The sequence below is a fragment of the Botryllus schlosseri genome, chromosome 7 (assembly GCF_051294905.1).
Source record: "Botryllus schlosseri isolate E-star chromosome 7, Bs_hap1, whole genome shotgun sequence".
Taxonomy (NCBI): domain Eukaryota; kingdom Metazoa; phylum Chordata; class Ascidiacea; order Stolidobranchia; family Styelidae; genus Botryllus; species Botryllus schlosseri.
Genome location: NC_137242.1, coordinates 22,673,988 through 22,696,218, shown reverse-complemented (window position 1 = coordinate 22,696,218; position 22,231 = coordinate 22,673,988). Strand labels below are relative to the sequence as shown.

At 40.3% G+C, this 22,231-nt stretch overlaps 1 protein-coding gene and 3 non-coding genes across 4 annotated transcripts; 1 reads left to right on the top strand and 3 right to left on the bottom strand.

Moving 5' to 3' along the window:
* Positions 1-2,920: 2,920 nt before the first annotated feature.
* Positions 2,921-2,994, bottom strand: Trnat-agu (transfer RNA threonine (anticodon AGU)). The gene has a single exon. It is a non-coding gene; the product is annotated as a tRNA-Thr (tRNA).
* A 2,171-nt stretch (positions 2,995-5,165) lies between these two features.
* On the bottom strand, positions 5,166-5,239 carry Trnat-agu (transfer RNA threonine (anticodon AGU)). Its single transcript has one exon. It is a non-coding gene; the product is annotated as a tRNA-Thr (tRNA).
* Positions 5,240-12,708: 7,469 nt separating this feature from the next.
* On the bottom strand, positions 12,709-12,782 carry Trnat-agu (transfer RNA threonine (anticodon AGU)). Its single transcript has one exon. It is a non-coding gene; the product is annotated as a tRNA-Thr (tRNA).
* A 954-nt stretch (positions 12,783-13,736) lies between these two features.
* Positions 13,737-20,301, top strand: LOC145442450 (glutathione S-transferase 1-like). The gene is made up of 4 exons (XM_080320354.1): positions 13,737-14,009; positions 14,064-14,211; positions 15,134-15,272; positions 19,988-20,301. The coding sequence occupies exons 1-4, from the start codon at positions 13,810-13,812 to the stop codon at positions 20,197-20,199; spliced, it is 699 nt and encodes a 232-aa protein (XP_080176480.1). The 5' UTR covers positions 13,737-13,809; the 3' UTR covers positions 20,200-20,301.
* The last annotated feature ends 1,930 nt before the right edge of the window (positions 20,302-22,231 follow it).

The window sequence follows — 22,231 nt, the reverse complement described above, 5'->3', positions numbered from 1 at the left end:
GCTGATTACTAATTAAAGGTCGGCACATTTTCCCAGAATTACCCACAGCCTATTTTGGAAGCTTGTTTGATGACGTTCAATATCTTCGCGAACCCGAGAATAAAGGCAAACTACCCCCAAGTTTAGAACCACTATCTTTGAATAAAGCATCCAAACGGCCTGAACCGACTTTATGAAAACACCGTTATCTTGTAATTGGGATTACAATTGGACTTATTTCTGTGAAGGAATGTCATTCTTATTCAATTTGGTTCGCAGTTTTGGTGAGAATGGTAGTCCCCATATTAAAACCATAACATATGTGATACTAAATCGCGCGTGGCGCGAATAACAATTTCATGTAGCGTAAATCTGCCCCAAAATAATATTGTTTATGTTGATTTAGGAAACAATTATGAGCTTACTTCAAAATTCCGGACATTCAGGCATATTTTAGAAATTCCTCCCGGACGCAGTATTAACAATGAAATTTAGAACATGTCCAGGAAACTCCGGGCGTATGGAAACCCTAATGTAGGCGCCCATCTGGATAAATAAACATATATGTACATATATCGAAGTTTTCGGTCAGTCCTTTTCGACAGAAATTTTGTCGCTGCCGATCATCGTTCTGCCACACTTCTCGGAGTCGCATATTACACGGGCTAAAACGCCAACGCCCGCTTTGGTGCGTCGTGGCGCGGTAATGCCCATTTATATAAATAATGCGTATTTTTTGGGAGAAGGTACCCAATTACTTGGCAACGTTGAATACTCTATTATTTATTTTAATTCACAAAGGATTTTAGGCCCCCGTCGTGCTCCCCCCCCCCCAATTTGGGGGTTTGTGGTGCGGCAGGTACGGTCCTGCCTGCTCAAGTAGGCTAAATTAGGATCTGAGATTGATATGGCGACCGAGAAGAATATAACAACCTGAAGAGAAGGAAGCGAACATTGTTCACGCCATGCCATACTCTAAAATATGAGCGAAACAAAATTCGAAGACCAACGCTGATATGTACCGGCTAGTAGGCTACTAGGAACTCTCATGTTTCTCCTCCTCCGTCAACTCTACCGGTGAATCTGATCAGTGATCACATGCGCTGAGAAATGATAAATATGTGATACTAATATGCAGAATGTTGGGATGACTGGAATCACCTTTTCGTATGACTTGACTTGACTCGACGCTTCAGAAATGCAGATTGATTCGTGACTCGAAGCAAAATTGAAGAGTCAATTTCTATAAGTCATCAAGTAATCGATATCGACTAAATCGCTGTATGCGTTTTACCGAGCCCCCATTGTTATATCACAAATATATTGATCGCAAACGCAGTATTCGGAGCTTATAGCTTCCGTTGTCGCAAACTTACCCACGTTAACCAAACCTCGTGTATGATTGTCCTACCCACCTGTATATCATGGATATGCAGGTGGGTAGACGCACAATATAATTTTTTGAACTTTTTGAGTTTTCGTATGTTATCCTGTATTTTAACCGATAATTATAGACTGAGGCTATACCGCCATTCTTGCGTAGTTTTGCAGGTCTACGTATGCGTGAGCGATGCAGCGCATTTTACGTGTGTAATCAACTCTTTATTCGTTCGTCGGTTCAGAATAAACGGAGACTCCATCTGTATTAAAAACAATTAGCAAAATGCCTTTGAATGACTTTGAATCATGTCTCGTACTTTGAAAATTCAACTTGACTCGTGACTTGACTTGACTTGACGTGATTCGACTTGACTTGAGTCACCTCCAAAAATTAAGTGTTTTGATTTAACTCGAGTCAAAATGTACAATGACTCGAGATGACTTGTGACTCGCAGGTAGTGACTTGATCCCAAAACTAAAAATATGTGAAAATACTAATATTAATGACGAAATTCATTCGTGAATCTGAGCAAAATTTTGCGCTCGGTACGATCATAACGAATCCATTAACTTTTCATAATATGACCACTAGGGCTGTTCAAAAATAACCTTTTTTCCTGAATCTTGCTGATTACTTGATTAAATCGTTAGGCTGCCTTAAAAAACGACGCCCACCAAATATGAATTCATTCCAACCAATATTCGCGGATTTCGTAGAGTTCCAAAATTTTGAAATTGCCCAAAAATGCAAAAAAATGTTTTTTTCAAATTTTTCTTCCAACCTTATGAAATTGTTGCGCTGTCTTCAAAAACGATGAAAAACAAATTTGACTCAATTCCAAGCTGCAGAAGCGGAGTTATTCAAGTTTTTTGATGATAATTCTGGGATGATCCCCCCATCAAGGATAATCCCAGAATTACCAAAGAAAAACTGATATAACTCCACTTCTACGGCTTCGAATGGAGTCAAATTTGTTTTGCATCGTTTTTGAAGACAGCGCAACAATTTCATGGGGTTGGCAGAAAAATTTGAAAAAAATTATTTTTTGCATTTTAAGGCAAATTCAAAATTTTCAAACTCTACGAAATTCGCAAAAATTGGTTGGAATGAATTCAAATTTGGTGTGCGTCGTTTTTTAAGGCAACCTAACGATTTAATCAAGTAATCAGCAAGATTCAGGAAAAAAGGTTATTTTTGAACAGCCCTAATGACCACTCGCGACTTCGGTGCGTATAGTAAGCCGATATGAGAACGTAGATTAGTCCGGAGTTCACCGGAAATTGATATGGGCAGTTCAAAATGGGTATTTGGCGTCCACTTAGTTCATTACGCATATGCCCTGGAATGCGACTCTAGGCTACGTAAATAGGCTAATAGAAATACGGCCGTGAATAGCAAAGAGGTTGGCCACCCCAGTCCTAAACGAAATCCTAGGAATGAGCCGCGTACTGCAAGTCGAGAGCCACGTAAATCTAATGTAGAATATAGGACGACACCGAAGGTTTATAACTACAGTTTGTATTAGCAACGTTGGGACGGTCTGATGCTGCGATTAAGAAAAGGCACCGCTGGGATTCGAACCCAGGATCTCCTGTTTACTAGACAGGCGCTTTAACCAACTAAGCCACGGCGCCGTGACGACATGTAAGTGCCGGTGTTCGTGAATTTTACTCTTTGATCGACCCACGATATTGAAAAAGACTGTCGCATATTCAATTTCAGAATCGTAGATGCCAAATCAGACGTTCAGTTTCATTTGGATAAAATGTGCAGCAATTGTTGCATTTTACATGCCATTAAAATATTTCTTTACACTTCGCATGATCTCTACTACGGCTACTGTGTAGGCTACCAGTGGTATATTTTCAATTCGATGGCGTTGGTGACTACTGACTATAGTCAATAAGTGCCCGGCACAGACAAGATGTTGCGACGATACGGTCCGAAAATGTAAATCAGTGTTTCTTAACCTTGTCGCCAGCGCTCCCTTGGGGCAATTAGGATTTTCACTGAGCATAAATACGCAGTAGGATGATATGAGGGCGCCGGGGCACCGAAGAAAAGTGGTTTAGCAGTATAGATGGTGTAATAGTTCTCATGTATCCTCGAAGTTTTGTTTAAAATTTACTATTGACAAAATTCATCAAATCTCCACTTTTTTTGACGCCCTTAAGATTACCGGACCACGACCTGACCTATCGATCTCGCCTCCCGTGACATGCCACCATATTTTTGTCTCTTGCTTTTGTATACTATCTATTTTATTTTTCATTCGGTGTGAATGTCTCCTCTTTACATCGCCTAATGTACACTGTGCATATTTAAATTGCAGACCAATCTGCAGCAAAATGGAGTTGATGCAGGCAGTTCTCGAGGAAGTAGGGGAGATGTGGTACCGATGGATCACTGGGACCGAAAATACTTGTAAAATTCTCCATGATAATTCCATGATTCCACACCGTGAATTTGTCTACAATTACATGCTGACAGAATCTTTCCTCACATGCAGAAAAATTCGACCTGCGTGAGTTATGGGGTCTGTGACGAATGATTTACGTTTTAGGGGGTGTAAAGTAAATTTGGATCGACATTTGCATTTTTCTATATCACCTTTCAGACTAACAAACCCGCCATAACTTTTTATGTGAAGTATAGGGCTTGTATCAGGTTATATAATGGCACATATTTTTTGAATCAATGCCATCCTCGAGTGGACTATTTTCAAGTCAATTACAATATTTATGGAGTGGGGGACCTATGGTACCATAACCAAAAATCAAGCAAAATATATGGACCAACTAATCACTTAACAACAGAAACTCGCCTACATATATATAGGCTGTAAATCATAGTTACCTGTGGTGTTTTGTCGCTATTATGAGGTATTTGAAAGTAAAAATCTCGATTTGCGGGTAATATGTATGTGGCATTAATTTTGTAAGTTTAGGCGTAAATCAAATCATGATTTTATGCCAACATTGGAGTTGATATAATCTATTTTATTTTTAAAGGTCGCGACGAAACATTCTTCATTGGCTTGCTGTAGCTTAGCTTATAGTACAAAACAACACAAGTTAACAAATTTGAGTTTTTGAGCGCATGCCTCATAGGTCCCGTGGTCGTGTGCCGTTGGACCCACCGGGTGGGGACCGATGACACGTTCGAGCAACAAATTTTAAACGTTTATAAATATTTTCTAAGAAGGCGGATATCCATGTAAATGTCCGCGGTAGGTAGAGCTTGTATCAAAGTGTTGAGACAGCAAAAGATCTGCTATTCTCGGCTGAAGATTTGAGGGACAGAGATCATTTTGCAATTTTTGATCCATCGGTACCACATCTCCCCTATCTGATGAGGATGATGATTTATAGAGAATAGTTATTTTCAATTAGTATTTGACGGAGCATCGGTCCTCCTGCAATATTTTACAGCACACTGTTTAAAATATAAATGGAAGCATGATAGCTCTCTTTAGTCTGCGCCATCGAGTAATATCATCATTTCAGCGCTATATAGATAATTTCTTCCTCCTCAATATGCATTCCTAGCAACGCGGCCGCGATTAGCAGCTTTACGTGCCAGTTCCTGTATCATCCGAACTAATATACGACCCATGACGGCAAACTTGACCCCAATCACACTCCAGTCATTTTAATATCGTGAATATCTTGTTAGAGTTTATAATACGTAAAGTCGAAGGAATTAGGGAACCTTCAGTTATTTTCGGTAGCCTATAACTCTTCAAGAGATTCATCGAAGCAATTCGTTTAATTAATTCTCAAACCGCCCAGTGATGCGTTGAAAAAGGCACCGCTGGGATTCGAACCCAGGACCTCCTGTTTACTAGACAGGCGCTTTAACCAACTAAGCCACGGCGCCGGGACGAACGCGGACCGTCGGTATCCACCAATTTTACTGCGTGATCGTTCCACGACATTGAACGGGAGAACCCAATTTTCTTTGGATTACTGCGTATAACTGTGGGTTAGGTGGATATTTTGTAACGTCTCGAGGTCTACAAAGCACCAATGTCACCATATGAGCTTTAACAAAAATATAGGTCGGCAACCTTTCGTATGCAGCTTGACAAAATATTCCAATGTTAAAACAATACCATCTAGCGTGCCGAACATTTTTAGTTTCCTCATATATATCGTTTCAAGCAATCATTCCCACCCAGCGACTTTCAGAAGGTGGCAACGGTATCGGTTACGGTATCGATATCGGTATCGGTATCGATCTTCTGTGGTTGCTATGGTCATTTGCAAGTCTACTGTGTTCAGTACCATAGCCAATAACCGACACGCGCACCAAAGTCGTTACGACTATATGGTCTGATCATGAAAAATGTGCCCACCCGTGTATTATGCAAGTAGGTTTGATGTCACACTGAGCTGGGTATGACACTAGGTTGTCTGTAGAGCTCTAAAGATCGCGGTAAAGCGATAAAAATTGTTTTTGCTCCTAATATATTGGAATCGCTGACACGTACCAGACGAAGCTAAAGAAAATCTACTTTCATGAGACGAACACGACTCAACTCAATTCGATTCAATTAATTGCTAACAATTTCATCATTTCAATACACCGCAAGACTGCGATACAATGAAGGATAGGAAGGTGTCGAAACGACTTCGAATAGTCTTCGAAATCAGACACCCATCTGGCCGAGCGATGTAGAAAAAGAGGTTTAGGGGTGTTCAAAAATGATTTTTTTTTCTCAAATTGCCCTAAATACTTGCTTAAATTGCCAGGTTACCTAATTAAAGCCTGCACGTAAAATTTGGTTCAATTCCAACCAGTAGCCGCATTGCTACAGGATAAGAAAGTTTCTTATTTAATAAATGAAATTTTAAAAAATTAAAAAATTTCTGTTCACCCAATGAAATTGTTTGGTTGTCTATAGAAACGATGTTCACCAAATTTGGCTCAATTGCAACATCCGGAAGCAGAGTTATTGCCGCCGAAAAAATTTGATTTGAATAAAATAGTATTAACGGTGTTACCTGCAATAAATATAATTATAGAATTGGTCACCGTAAATACTATTTTATTCAAATCAAAAAAACTTTCGACGGTAATAACTCCGCTTCCGCTGGTTGGAATTGAGCCAAATTTGGTGAGCATCGTTTCTATAGACAACGTACCAATTTCATGGGGTGAACAGGAAATTTGGGAATAGTTTTTATTTATTGGTGTATAATAAATAAAAAACCTTCTTCTCCTGTATCAATGCGGCTACTGGTTGAATTGAACCAAATTTGGTGTGCAAGCTTAAATTAGGTAACCTAGCCATTTTATCAAGTAGCCAGTACAATTTGAGAATAAAAGTCATTTTTGAACACCCCTAATAAACACTGAATGAAAAGTAAAAGAAGATGAAAGGACAGATGACTAAAAGGTGGCATGTGTCGGAAGCCGAGATTGATATGTCAGGTCGTGGTCTGGGCTCATTATTATATTCTGTGGGTCTCGTATGCGCCAGGAGGCTCACGCTGTGGACACAGGACGATAAGACACTGATCATTTCGGCTGATGGACATATCAATATCGAACAGCCATCATGCGGCGTTTATTTTGTTTCAAGGCTATATCGCTGGCATTCATTTTGGCAGCACACCTCACAGAGTAGCATGTTGCCCAGGCCGTGTTATTTTTGGCATGTGCCAAAACTGCCAAAAATAACTTATTTTTGGCATTTTTCGATTTTTATTTTTGGCAATTTTGGCATCGTCCTCTAAATAGATAGTTTCAGCCTCGAATTAGTCACAAAAACGCTTTATTTGGGCTAGTTAGTCAAAAGACACCACAAAATGTGCTGCATCCACGTATAATCAGTGCCAACAAACAATAAGAAGAAGAAAAAACCTAACGATTTCATAGGTTAATAATATCAAACGAAACCACAAAATGTGCAGTATCCATCGGACTCGGTGCCAATAAGCAAAAAAAAAGAAAGAAAAGCCTAACAAACACGTTTACCAGCTGACTGTTACAGCTGTTGAATAGACTTAAATCGTTTGCACTGTAACAGTGCTTCCAAACTCAGGTCAGCTAAGTTTCTCCTAAATTCATTTCTCGACCTGCGAATCTGGGAAATATCGGCTTCAACAGTAGCCGTTGAGGGAAAGAATGTTGCCAGTCATCCACAAAAAGGTTTTCAGAGCTTCAAAATCTTTGGAGGGCCGAACATGCTTCCATGCATCATGAAAAGAGATTACTTCGCCAGTGCCATCGATCTCATCGCGGAAAGAATTCTCTTCCCGATCCTTTTCCAGGAGTTTCCTGTGTTGTCTCTCAACACATTCTATTTAGTAGCCCGACTATCATTTCTCCTTCAGTCTACCGATATATTTTCGGAGGACTTGTGTCACTTCAGGTGGCTTTAATATTACCAACTCGCATGGAAGAGTCCTGGGAATGTTAGCTTGTTTAAGAACATTGACGCAACAAGACTGTCTGGCAAAACGAGACTATGCAGCTCATAAATAGCCAGACAGTTTGTTGCGTCACAATGTTCAACTCGATCACAATGCAAAAATCGTGGTTGATTTTGGGGGTACCAGCTCCATGAGCAGAATATAATTTATATTTTAATAATCAGTACTGCGGCAGCTTCTCATTGATACCCGTTTTATCAAATTTAGTGCTCGACAAGCCGGTCAAAAATAGCCGTAAAATTGCCTTTGGACAAATGGAAAGTATGACGTAAACCAAATGCAGTCAGCCGTTTAATCACGCTGTGCCCACACCATTTAGGACACCATGCTTTCACCCCTAATGGGTGGGCTGGACCCAGATTAAGAAACCTGCCTTTCACAAACGCTCTTCTCGCTTGTAACGCGGTCCTGTTAACACAACACCATGAACGAAATACACTATTTGGCAGGCCGCGTTATTTTTGGCATATGCCAAAAATTGCTTATTTTTGGCATTTTCAAATTTTTATTTTTGGCAGTTTTGGCATCTGAGTCCTGAAATGCCAAAAATAACACGGCCTGATGTTGCCCGAAACGTTATATGTCTTGGTGTCTCCTAGCGTGGAAATGCTCATCGCCGAAATAGAGCTTCCTCTATAAATTGCCAATACTATTGGACTCATTTTTCTATAAATCTAGCGGCGATATGGGGGCGGAAATACACAGAAAACAATATGACATACCCACAGTGCAAAATAACTTCTATAGTTTAACTGAGTCACTCTATATATGGTTGATCTCGGTTTAATTAACTACGAGCGAGCTAGGCCTATTGTAACTGTGTTATGGCCTGCTAGCTTGTCTGTTTATTTTATTAACACAATTGGCACTTATCAACACTTGAGTCATTCGCGCCCGTACAGTATTTTCATAACTTCGTGTCTTTTTGAGGTTTTTCTGCTTTCTTGCGTACTTTTTCTGGTCTCTGCTGCCATGTTTCTTCAGTTCGGCTCTCTCTTCTTCTGGGCTTTCGTGATCGGCGATGAGGAGCGCAGATAAACCTCCGACACATAGAAACATGACAGAGCCGAGACTCAAACCAGCAACCATTGGTATCATGATGGTGTCGCGTAGCTCACTGCGCTACTCGCTTCCCCTGGCCTGCTAGTAATTAGATCTTTACCACGACTTTCCTGGTATGATCATCTTTCCAGTTAGGCTACATCATAATGCGCAGTGTCTGGTCTCATATTGAACTGTTAAGTATGTAGCGGTCGATGCAACGACTTGTTGCAAGACACGCTGGTATAGTGATCGATTGGAGTCGATGCTATAGTTCCTGTTGTACGCACTAGCCGACTGACTAATGACCGCTATAGTTCTCTTGCATTCCTGAGCACACACGCAAATCCAAGGAGCTTTCTTTAATAACACAGAACAGTCCAACAGTAGTAGTAGTAGCTGTAGCAGTAGCAGTAGCAGTAGCAGTAGCAGTAGCAGTAGCAGTAGCAGTAGCAGTAGATTTACTGGTTCAAATGATACTGCGGCTCAATAATGAATAGAAAGAATAAATTAAGCGAAATGAAGCCAATTGTCTATCTTACGACTGAAGCGCGAGCGCGCCAGCCAGATTGTTATTTTTGACCATGCGAGCTCTCGCAACACGTGCCTCGCAGACTGTCTGTGCCGTCACAATCGTGGTTCCGAGCACGACCCATTTATGCTTTCGCACATCACGGAATTGGCACCTAGTATTGCCACTCCTAGTGTTTTACATTAGATTTAGTCTATTTTGTCTTGTCCAGGTGTTCTTCTATTTGTTTTCGAAATTCAGCAAATCTAGTCAAATCATTCAAATCTATTTTCTCGAAAAAATATTTGTAAATGAGAATGATAGAGAGAGAGAGAGAGAGAGAGAGAGAGTATTAGATAGGAATGATCGATAAGACCGTGAAGGTCATCTAGTCTGATGGGCTTCAAATAATTTGTGCTTGAAGAGTTGGCTATTAATATTCGTCTACACTTGCCCATTTGACACGAGACCCAACGCAATAGAACGATGCCTAGCTTGGCACACATTTCCATATGTAGCAGACTGTTTAATATCCCAAGAATAAATCCAGGACTGGCAGTTTGTAAACATGATACTAGTACGGGTGAAGTCTGTATGACAAAGACTGAAATAGGCCGGGCTAGTCCCGTCAAGCTTACCGTAGTTGTCATCCTAGCCCGAGACCGGGTTTCAAGTCTCAGACAGTGGAAACTGTAATAAGGGTCACCATATTTTATAATCGGGAAAGGAGAACACTGTTACCAAATCAGAAAAGTTTATTGTTCAAGACTGAAAACAGCCGATTTCGCTATTTTTGCTGTAAAATTTGGTGAGCTGACAAAAAAGGTCATCACTTTCGATCGTCTCCCGATTTACACACTTTTTACTTAAAATTAATGGTGTTGACTAAAAAAAGGTCGTCACTTTCGATCGAACAACGCATGTCCTATTTAGCGTCATTTATGCCCATTTTCACTCGAATATGCCCATCATCTTAGCTGTAAAAGTTGCTGTAAAGGAGGACGAATTGCCAAAAAGGAGGACGTTTAGTCGTCCTCGAAAGACATTTTAAAAAACCTGAAAAAGGAGGACAAATCCTCCTAAAGGAGGACGTATGGTAACCCCAGTAAATAAACTCACTCGAAGCAAACAAGTTAGGCTACTTTGACCCAATTGACTGGACCCAATATTGAATGACTACCATAGGTGTATGTAGCCTATAGCTCGGCGATGTACACGCAGTTATATATCATTGGTCAAATGCCTTGCCAGAAGGTACGTTTTTAGAGCCGCATTATTTGAAAAATAACGTGTCGTCATGGATAGGAAGTATAACTTTACGGGTGCATTCTTCCATACATGATTAGGCTACTGTGATTTTAATTCAATACAGTGTTCTTATGCAGATTCCTTTGACAGTATAAAATCGAATAATTTGAGTGTATGATGTTCCACCGACTTTCATATTCCTCCCGCATTTTTGCTTTAGATCTGAAGTAAAATTTTGTTACGGAGAAATAAAATTCCTGGCAATAATATTGTCAGATGTGGAAAGATTGCACAAAACGTAATGATTTTGTCATTTACTGTGTATTCTCGTGATGTTATCGTTGGTAATCATTTTATTTTCCTTATCGTTCAGGATGTGGTCGATAGCTTTGGCCTAAATTTCAAAACTAGTGAATTTAGTAGACAAATCCAGTGTTTTTCCACGCACCTCGAGTGGCAACCCAAAGATACAAATTAGTTTGAGATCGTTAGTACTGATGCTTTTGCGTATGCCCGTGAGCAACTGAGTCTGCCATCCGCCAGTCTAGAAAAAACCTCAATCTAGCAGTTAAACCCCTGATTCTTGAAACTGGCAGTTTGTGCTGGTATTTCGTACGTGGTTGACGTTGAACCACGTCCGGTTCTGGAAGACGAGTCAGTCAGTGATGCCGAGACGAGGTCGGGCGAGTTTCCAAGTGTCCTGCCCAGCCGGAGCAGAAACATGCCGACACGATTTCATGACTATGCTATGTGAAAGTGATTGTTTTTCTCGATTAGTGCTTGTATTTTGGGATGAGAGTCTGGATTACGAATGCCAGGTACAGGTTTCAAAGTAAACGAATTTCCTGTTTATTTCATACAGCCTATGGTTTTAGTCATTCAAAAAGCAAGTATTATGTTTTGAATTCCAAGCAACCTGTCGCGGGCCGCACAGAATAACTTCGCGGGCCTCATTTGGCCCGCGGGCCGCACTTTGCCCAGGTCTGTACAAGAAGCTCTCAGGTGCATAATTTATAATCCAACAAGATTTAGATTTAAATTATGGCATCATACCTACGACACTGGCCTATATAATTGTACGAACATTGTGATACATGACTGCGGTTCGCATAATGATTAGTTGAAATATAGGTTGAGACTCACCCCACATATATAGGATGTACCTTCAGATAACTGCAGCTGGGGTCGTGCGACGTTCATAAAACGGAGATTTGGGTCGCAGTCTAAAACACTCGGAACCACTGTCCTATATAATTGAACGTATATTATTATAAACGACTATGTTAAGCGTAATGACATAATTGCGCGCGGATAGGTTCCTATTATCTATCCTTCATCTCAAAAAGGCACCACTGGGATTCGAACCCAGGATCTCCTGGTTACTAGACAGGCGATTTAACCAACTATAAGCCACGGCGCCCTCCCACCTTATCATTTATTTGAAAATATAAGTCAATTTCACGGACAATATATTAACCATCTTCGGTATACGCTACAGACTGCATAGCACACCGCCGGGTCATAGATGTTCTCTGCTACTCGCTTTCCTATAGTGTCTTCATCGGTGATGTATACTTGTAAGGTACCGTCCTTTTATCACAGCTTTCGTGATACGCACTGGAAAATCTAATACAGATGCGTCATGCGTCAGTAATAAACTAGTAGGACAACTTCCAGTCCAGCCAAATAAATAATGATCAAATACCGCGGTTATCGAGAAGACTAAAAAATGTTAGAAAGATTTAAAAGATAAATAGCGATATTTCTACGAAGGTATACACAATGGCTAGAGTTGTTCTTGATAGACGGGGGCATGGCTCCTATGAGGTAAACCAATAATTTACAAAGCGGTGCGAGACACACATGCTAGAGTCCATATTCAATCCAACACTTTAGCAGGGTATCGGGTTTCAATTGCGAAATAATTAGACTCTCCAGGACTTAATGTGTAGCATTCATTCATTACAACGAGACTTTTTAACCACATATTTAATTGATGATAATATAAATTTGGAACACTGTCCTATATATGATTACAGGGATATAAATAATAAACGACTTTTCGTTTGGGTGTGACAGGTTCGCATTATCTACGCTCCGCATAAAAAAGGCACCGCTGGGATTTGAACCCAGGATCTCCTGTTTACTAGACAGGCGCTTTAACCAACTAAGCCACGGCGCCGCGATCACCGACGAGTAGCGGGCGACTTCGTTTGTAATAATTAATTCGAAAATTGCATGCCTAATTTCTTCGCAATCTTGGCGATACCATGTCGCGTCTGGACGTCAATGTCTTCAGTTTCCATCTTTTCAAGTGTGGTCATCTGAGATGTAGCCTATACTTGTACAATGTATCGTGCTGACCTTTCGTATCATTAAAACGGTGCGCACAGGTAAATACGGTACAGATGTTATATACTACAGCAATAAACTATAATCGCTACTTCTAGTCCAAATAAGAAATGTAGGAGAACAGTAATGATCCAACAGCGTGGTAGCTGAAGTGTTGACGTCATCGGCCAGCCGATAGCGAGAAGAGTTGACCCATACCGACACAGTACCCAGCTTTATTTGGCCCTCCTTCTTTGCTAACTTGCATTTCTTATCCTGTTGCCGATATACGAAGCAAGTTCGCAAACACAGAGTAAGTTGAATCAGCTTTCCGTGGCTCCACCGCTGAAGTTAAACCACAAATGAATTACTCCGGAAAACGGAGCCAACTGGCATATTTACTTATAATATTCGCTTAGGTTTAGGAAGGTGTGAAGTATTGTATGGTTATTGGTTAGTTAGAGAAGGCGCAAAACAGACAAGGTTAAGGTTCACTGCGCTAGACGATCCGACGTGCTTTTGTCTGAGATGATTTAAAATTGACCAAACACACACAACCAATCGACCAATCTTTTCACTCTATTTGTTAAACGTGATAAAGGTGGTAAGGCATGACACAGCATTTGTTTTGTTAGGAGTAATGAACACAGAGATTCCATTGTTGGACATCAGGCAGCGTTCAATGTGGCGCTGCTCTTAAGAGTGTTCGCACAAACGTAGACGCTTTGATGTGGGTTCTCGATATAGCGTTTTACAAAATTAGAAATTATCACTGATCAGGCTTTACGCCGGTTGTGCGAAAAGACAGAATATCATTAAACTTAATTCCCTACTGGTAATACATCAGCTTTTCGTAGGTAATTACATTTACCTATAAAATGGTGGTTGAGTTTTATTATCACCCCCAAAGCCCGCCATGCTGTTTGGTGTGGATGGTGATTAAGGAATTGGATATACCTCACAAAGCGATTTTGGTGGATATGATGAAAATGGAACACAGAGAAGACGCGTACAAGAAGATCAACCCCAAAATGCAGTTGCCTGCAGTCAGAGATGGGGATTTAACTCTGACCGAGAGGTAGTGATTATACTTACTTCGAACGTTCGCATTCACGCTTTTTCGATATTGCAGTCGCGCGATTGCTGTGTACCTTTCTGCTAAATACGGAAAAGGTAAAAAGAACGAGAATCTCTACCCAAAGGATTTGACCGAACAAGCGAGATTTAACGAGCTTATGATGGCGGACGTGGACAACTACCACAAAATGTTAAATTACCTGGCAAGTACCGTTTCTTATAGCGTAAAAAGTCCGTGTCTCTTTAGATTTATTTGTGATGTCCCGATGCAATGCACCCTAAAAAGGTTTGAATACAGAACGCCTCACACATTCAAGTCAGTGTTGTGTCAGTATTAAACGTAATGGTCTTGGTAGAATGAATGTATCAAAGCACAAAAAAAACAATGAACGCTAAAATCACCACATGCTGGATCCTGGTTTCTATGGTTGTTTTTGTCGTAATATTTCCCATCAACGACATATCTCCGGGAGAGAATTAGCTTGGCTCCCTCCGTATCAATAAGACCCATTAATTGAAATTGATATTTATAGGGCTTGAAACTTATTACCGGATAAAAAATCTTATATCTTGCAGTTTCAATATGAGATACATACCTTTTAATTCAAATTTCAAACGATATTTCATAAGCGTATTTTGAGCACAGAAAATATAAGCGTATTCACGTGTTCCGTCATTCATATTTACATTCAATGTACGATAAGTAATGCCCACACCCACTATTGCTACCATTACGTCCTCCTTTAGGAGGATTTGTCCTTCTTTTTCAAGAAATCGAAAATATCCCCCGAGGACGCCCAAATGTCTTCCCTTTTCGGCAATTTGTCCTCCTTTATAGCTTCGACAGCCGGGCGACTGTACAGGGAAAACTATTGAATGCCATAAATGCCGTGAAATCAGGATTTCGACGGCTGTGACGGCAAGAACTATGGCTGAAAATTCAGCTCACGGCTCTATGACTTTGTTTCATTATCAATTGCAGAGATTCATTTCATTACCTATTTTGCTAGATTGCGATAGTGAGTAAACCGCGCCTCTATAACCTGTGTTCATCCTGATCCATGACTGTGACTCAGTAGTGAGTACAACTTCTCTATTTTGATGTTTGATGGCGCATTATTCCAGAATCCAGAAGCAATATTCGACGGACGAGCGAAAGGAGTGGTTACAGAACTTCTGCCCAAGTGTGAGGCCGTACTCGCCGAGTACGAGGCGGTTGTAAAGAGTCAGGATTACATGTTTGGGAATCATCTCACATTTCTTGGTATGAACATTCAACGCGTTTTCTTTGTATACCGTCGATTTTAATATATAATCCCGTGGTCCATAAAGTGGGCGCCAGCGACCCTAGCTACTAATGGGGAGACTGGGGGCGCTGAATGAAGAAGGGCGCTGAGAGTAGGCTAAACGTGGTCACTATGGACCAGACATGGGATGATTACTTCATGAATGTAATCGATTGCGATTACGATTACTTCTGAATCACGCGAATACGATTACGATTACGATTACAGCAAAATCGGGAAGTAGTCGATTACGATTACATTGGAAAAGTAATCACGATTACTCACGATTACATTTCTTTTGTATCGTAGTAGTTATATTGGAAGACACTACATGGATTGCGCTTGAAAGGCCCAATGACTGTATTTAAAAAAGATGGGACATTTCCTTGTTACGTCATAATGTACCCATTGCCCATTTTATAGAGGACGGTTTATCGCACCCAATGATTTGCATTCTTGCCAGGTCCATAACTGCCGCACCCCTAATTCCCCAATAGGATGGGGAGCGTGGTTGGAGGGGACTCAAAAGTATTTTGCAAACGAACATAAATTATAGAGTATTTTCGAGAGATTTCATTAACTTGGAATTTCTCTTTGAGCTTTGCGATTTAAATGTCTCTAGATAGTTTGATTTCGAAATGCATACGTTACGTATCCCCCTCAAGAAATAAAGCATGCATAATTATTAGTAATAGGCATTTAGGTGCCAGTCAATACCGCTCCTCGACACATCGAAAGACATATGCAGTTTCGGCCAACATGAGACTCCACGAAGTGTGCTATTACAGAAAGACATTGGCCAAAACTTAGGGTATGTGTCCATTGTTAATAGCCGCGCTGCGTGGGCGTGACTAACAAGTCCATTCCTTCCAATCTGAGCCCACGATGCAAATGCCACCCGGGCACCCACAGAGCATTAGACATGACAATTTGTGCGTGCGTCTCAGTGGTCTCACGCAAGTTTTTCTTTTAGTCTGCTGTTTGGGCCGCTACAATCAATATCTTTTGGCTATATAACAGACCGGAGGTCACGAATTAACAACATACAATAAAGTAATTATTGCAAGGTACCATATGTTATAATTATGAATTACGCCCCCCACTGTTCAGGTAAATCTGACCATCGGGCGCTGAGATAGGATTAAAAATGCAATATAATGCAATCACCAATATGATTGACGAAATTAAATCTTCAACTTCAAAATTGACCTATGGGGGCCCAAGACCAAAGTTTGGTTGGGGGACGCTTTTGCTGTTTTGATCCTGATTCTAGCTACACAACCCACGCTAACATCGTATATAAGCCGATGGCTATGGCGGCAGGTCCAAATGTTCAGTAAAGAATTGTGAAATAATGATTGCCGCCCGTTTTGAGTAGAATAATATGAGAATAACAGAAAGTGAACATAAAATTCTGCCTTCAACTTAATGTGATAATGTAATGCAAGCTGCCATTACGAGAAACGGCAAAACAACGGTCCAGTTATGATCTATATCAGCAGCTGTTGATTTTAATGCTTCGTTGTGGAAACCGTAATGTTTTATTTTACGAGTACAAAATGTTAAACCTTTGTCTGCTGTACGTTCGTACCATATAGGCCTACTGCTCGCCAAGCAGCAACAGTGAAACTGCATCTAACTATAGAATTAGAACTATTACATTCTATAGTTTAACTAAGCCCAACCAAACATGAATACAAAAGTTGCTATTTTAACTTCGGCAGAGAGGTGATTATGATTAATTATCCTGATGCGAGGTAGTGGCGCCTGAAATGTATTGATAAACCGATATACAGCACGGTGGGTTTTCTTACAATCATACTAATGTACATGGTACATCGAATATCTATTTACTATGTGTGGACACTTCCTACGCAAAGACGAGCAAAGCTAATTAGGCTACCTCTGACGTAATAATGAGCAGTGACATTCGAAAATCAGACGTTTGTGCTCTCAATAACTGATATAACATCTTTTCCTTGTTCACGAGTGTTCAGTTTATGTTACAGTCCTTGTACAAATAAAAAGTAATCGTTATTTCACAAAGAAATCGATTAAATATGGGAAGTAGTCGATTACGATTACGATTACTTCGGGATTTTTTCGAATGTAATCGATTGCGATTACGATTACTTAAAAATGCTGTAATCGATTACGATTACTAATCGCGATTACCCCATGTCTGCTATGGACTATGAGAAAATAATTGAGAAAGCGTTGAGAAAGTTATTAGCTCACCCTCTGCACATAAGTACGATTAATGAATATATGGCCACGTCCCTTGCGGTCGTAGATGTTCATTGTTATGCTGCATTGAGTTCTCTAATCATCCAAACAATCACTCAAGCAACGAACAGACTATAGTTATTCGGTGACACCTATTAAACGCAAGTTAGGAGCGGAAATTCAAACGCATGTAAAACGAGGACGACGAAGTTTTAATGCATATCGCAGCAAAAGGAAGTACAATGATTTGAAAAAGATATTGCCTTGTGCGATTATTCACACTGATTGTGCCTGTACCGGAAATCGTAGAAAAATGAGAATCAGACATAGCGTACATAACATACATCGGACTGTCAATAAATGAGATCAACATAAAAAGTCTACGTGACAATGTATAATGACCGCGCAATGAAACAATACTCTTTTTGTCGGGAGTAGGAAGAGGTCAGGGTGCGTTGTGTAAAAAAGTTTGGGAAACACTTATATAATCTGTACATCCAAACATGGCAAGGCGTTACTTTTCAAGTTAGGAATTCATGAGATATTTTGAGCGGGACTGATACTGTAATGTGTAGTAGGGATGGTGTGAACGCGAACCTTTTTGAAAGGTTCTGTGTGAGCGGGAACGTGAACCTCGTGGCGTCACGTGACGCCATATTGCTAATTCTAACCCTGCATTTCAGTGAAGTTATAGTCAATATTAATATACACGATACCTAGCGACGACTCGTCCACATAATGCCACAATGCTGAAGTACATATTGACGTATTAAACGTCGCGAAATGTATCAACTAGGACAATCAAATGATATAATAATCCTTTAAAATAATATCTTCCGTCGCTTCGGCGACAATTTCGACGAGGATACTTGTAAGTGAATACAAGCTTACGCCTTAACGGTATAGGCCAGACCTAACAATGTATTCGGAGTGTGAGTATTGCTACGTTGATATTGAGCAGAGTGTCAAACGGGTTTCTGTACTTGCTATGGATATTACTGTAACAAATTATACAGCAGCAGCCAACAACCCAATCGCATGGATTTGGTTTTTATGATACAATAAACATATGAAATCGAGATTGACCCCATATACGCCTGCTAGATTTTTTTTATATCAGACAATGATATCAATTTCATTGATCGGTTGAATAATCGTCATTCGATGAATACCTACATTTATAGTACATTTCGCTCTTGATGTTATGAGATTTTGGGTCAAGCTCTCAGCAGAGAGTCACTAAATATTAACAAACAGAAATCTGGATATTTCGAGCAAACTTTCGTAACAAAGCAGGTAAAATTTTTGAGATAGTCAAGGTGCATGCTCGTTAGTGTTGATTTTTTTATGCCGTCAGCGCCATGCAGAGTGGCCCGTAGTTGAAATGCAATAAATTTCAACCAAAGATGTTGTAAGGAAGTGAAAATTGTACTACTTGAAGTACTACTACTTGAAGTACTTACTTAAGCAAATCAAAAGTTACGCTACTCATACTTTTTCTTTTGTGCCTTTACTTACCTTTTGTTACTGAGAGATTTTAAAGTAGAAGGCCGTTGACCCAAACCTTCGATGGTGGTATGGTGGCGAATAGTCTTCTCCCCCGCATTTACCAACATCTTGGTTATGAATGTGGCAACTTTCTAGATTCCATTTAGTATTGATGAATCTGGTGTCTCTATTGCGTTTACTTATTCAAATCATGGATATCTAGAACTTTAGATCTTCTAGATATCGCTGATCCAAATATACTACTTGAAGAAGGTACTGAAATTCGTATCCACGTACTGTGCCAGTGTACAGTGCGTTGTGCATTAACCTACTTACTTTTATCGTATTCCCTAACAAAAGGTCCCCGTAATAGTATATTATCCATGCATAGTCCTACATAAGCCAAGGCGGAAGTATTACGGGCTTGTCGCTGTACAATGCAAGCGTTCCATTTGTTAAGTATAAAGTAAATTTATCAAATCCACAACAATATTAAGTAGCAGCAAGCTCTCCGTCCGTTGAGGAGGCATACAGTAGGTTAACTTGATTGTCCTTATAATATTCAAAAATTCCCGTTGCTAATTGCCCGTAATAAAGGTGAATGAGTATATACATACCATACACTGGTAAATATTAGGACAGAAACGTAACCAGGTCTGGGTGTTGTTAATGGTCTCATGTACCAAAGATGTTCGGATTTAATGTTTCAAAATCCAGTTCATGCCCAGCTCCATGTCCATATCAAAGAATGACCGAATTTTGTTCAAAACTCAAATGCAAATTTAGAATGAATAGGAATTTATGTTCTAGCTCAAATCCAAATCCAGCCGTACAATTACCCGTATTGGGGCATCTTGTTGATGTTCTTTTTTGTCTGTTGAAGTTCTGCACCCCTGGTTCGAACTTACGTTGTGGTTTCAGCGATGGGCATGAGCACCGAGATCACCATAGCTTCTGAATCTCTCGTATTTATTTCTAGATTTTGCCTGCGTCCACACATTAGGGTGCATTGAAATGGGTGGTTTCGATGATTGGACGAAATATCCTAATTTGAAGAGATGGTCGGCTAAATTGAGGAAACTTCCTTACTATGAAGAATGCGTCAAGAAACCGACAGAGTCGAACAACCGGGACTTCCAGCAATTCTTGAAAGAGGGCTCTGCTATGTACACGAAGGACGCTAAGCCATAGGACGGATGTATCGATGTAATTAATGCTATTATGTGATCAGCTTTTGGATTCAAGCGGACATAATCACAAAATCAGCCTCTATATCAGGGGTTCAGGCTCCCAGCCGGTGGGGAATTCAATGGTTTCTGGTAGGGAATAGACGCATTTGGCAAACGTTATATACAGGATACTCTACCTACATATTTACAGAGACAAATGCGCAGTGGCGGCTCGTGATAATATCGGGTGGTGGGGCAAGGGGTACAAGCGATTTTAATAATCTAAATGACGTCACAATAGTGTATTCCGACGTGAAAATGTGACTTCGTGGTGGTCACCAATGTTCCCTGTAAGCTGCGCACTAGGGCTGTTCAAAAATAACTTTTTTTTCCCGATTCAAGCCGGTCACCTCTTAAATCGTCAGGTTGCAGTAGAAAACCTTGCTCACCAAATTTCACTCGATTCCAACCAGTAAAGGCTTCCGCAGATCCAATTAAAATTTTTAATTTATTATGGAAAATTAAAAAAAAAAAATTTCAAATTTTTCTGCCAACCCCATGAAATTGTTGAGCTGTCTTCAAAGACGTTGCAAAACAAATTTGAGTCAATTCCGACCAGTAGAAGCGGCGTTATGTGAGTTTTTCGATGATATTTCTCGGATTATCCTGGATTGGTGGATAATCCGCGATTTAACAACGAAAAACTCACATAACTCCGCTTCTACTGGTCGGAATTGACTCAAATTTGTTTTGCAACGTCTTTGAAGACAGCTCAACAATTTCATGAGGTTGGCAGAAAAATTTGGAAATTTTTTTTTTTAATTTTCCATAATAAATTAAAAATTTTAATTGGATCTGCGGAGGCCTTTACTGGTTGGAATCGAGTGAAATTTGGTGAGTAAGGTTTTCTACTGCAACCTGACGATTTAAGAGGTGAACGGCTTGAATCGGGAAAAAAAAGTTATTTTTGACCAGCCCTACTGCGCACGTGCGCAAATGCGCAGTGCTGACACGATCTCTGCGCACAGAAAATCTAAGCTGCGCACAAAAGATCCTAAGCGATGACCTTTTTTTCAGACGTTTACGCACTGTTGTCCAAGGGTATGCGCAATGAGTTGGTTAGCGTGCGCAGACTCGTCGAAAATTAGAGGGAACGTTGGTGGTCACACACAGTTTGTATGGGGTATCGACATTAGGCATGGTAAATAAGACTTACGTATTTCAAATAATTCGAAAGAAAATATGAAGTACAGTAGATCATACCTGCATATTTTAACCTTTGTATCAATAGGCCTATTGCGCGCGGCGTGATCTCATAGTTGCAAAATTATCAATGACGAGTTCATTGAAATCTGGAATACCCAGAATGAGAGCGTTGAGAATCGTGAGCACATCTAACGCATTGAGCCTAATTACTGCAGCAAAGTTGATAGAAAGCGATTTTTCAACTATGGGGATTTTAAAAGTTCACTAGCGATTACTACTTCGGAAAATATGCATTGGAATATAAACATTAAACAAGTTAACTCGAGCCGAGCAATGTCGACCATCGGGTAATATCGAGACACCGTTTGCAGTATAGACCACATGCTTCAGATCACGATACCCAATTTCGGTCGAATTAGAGACTCTGTCCCCTGGCACCAGCAGTGTAAAAATGTATAACAAGGCGTCCTTGTCCTCACTTATACGTCAGCCTTTCATTTTTTATCGCAATACGTTGGGAAGAGGTAGGAGTGCACTTTCCTCCCGTGTACGATTAGATCATTGGACAATTTCCAGGCTGATAAGGGTCGAGCCATGCCTAAAAACACTGAATATTGCGTAAAATATACTGAGGACTAGGCTGATAAATTGATCAGCTGTTAGCCGTCATCGACAACGAACTAGCTAACGCGCTTGACATGGGGTTGTCAGCAAATGGCTTGAAGGCCACAATTTCACGGTGAAATTGACATTGGAGAATATAAAATAAAGTAAATATTTGAATGCAAACCAAGAATCTTAGTAAACTGTTTCATGAGATCATCATCTCATCACCTATCTCAGTATGA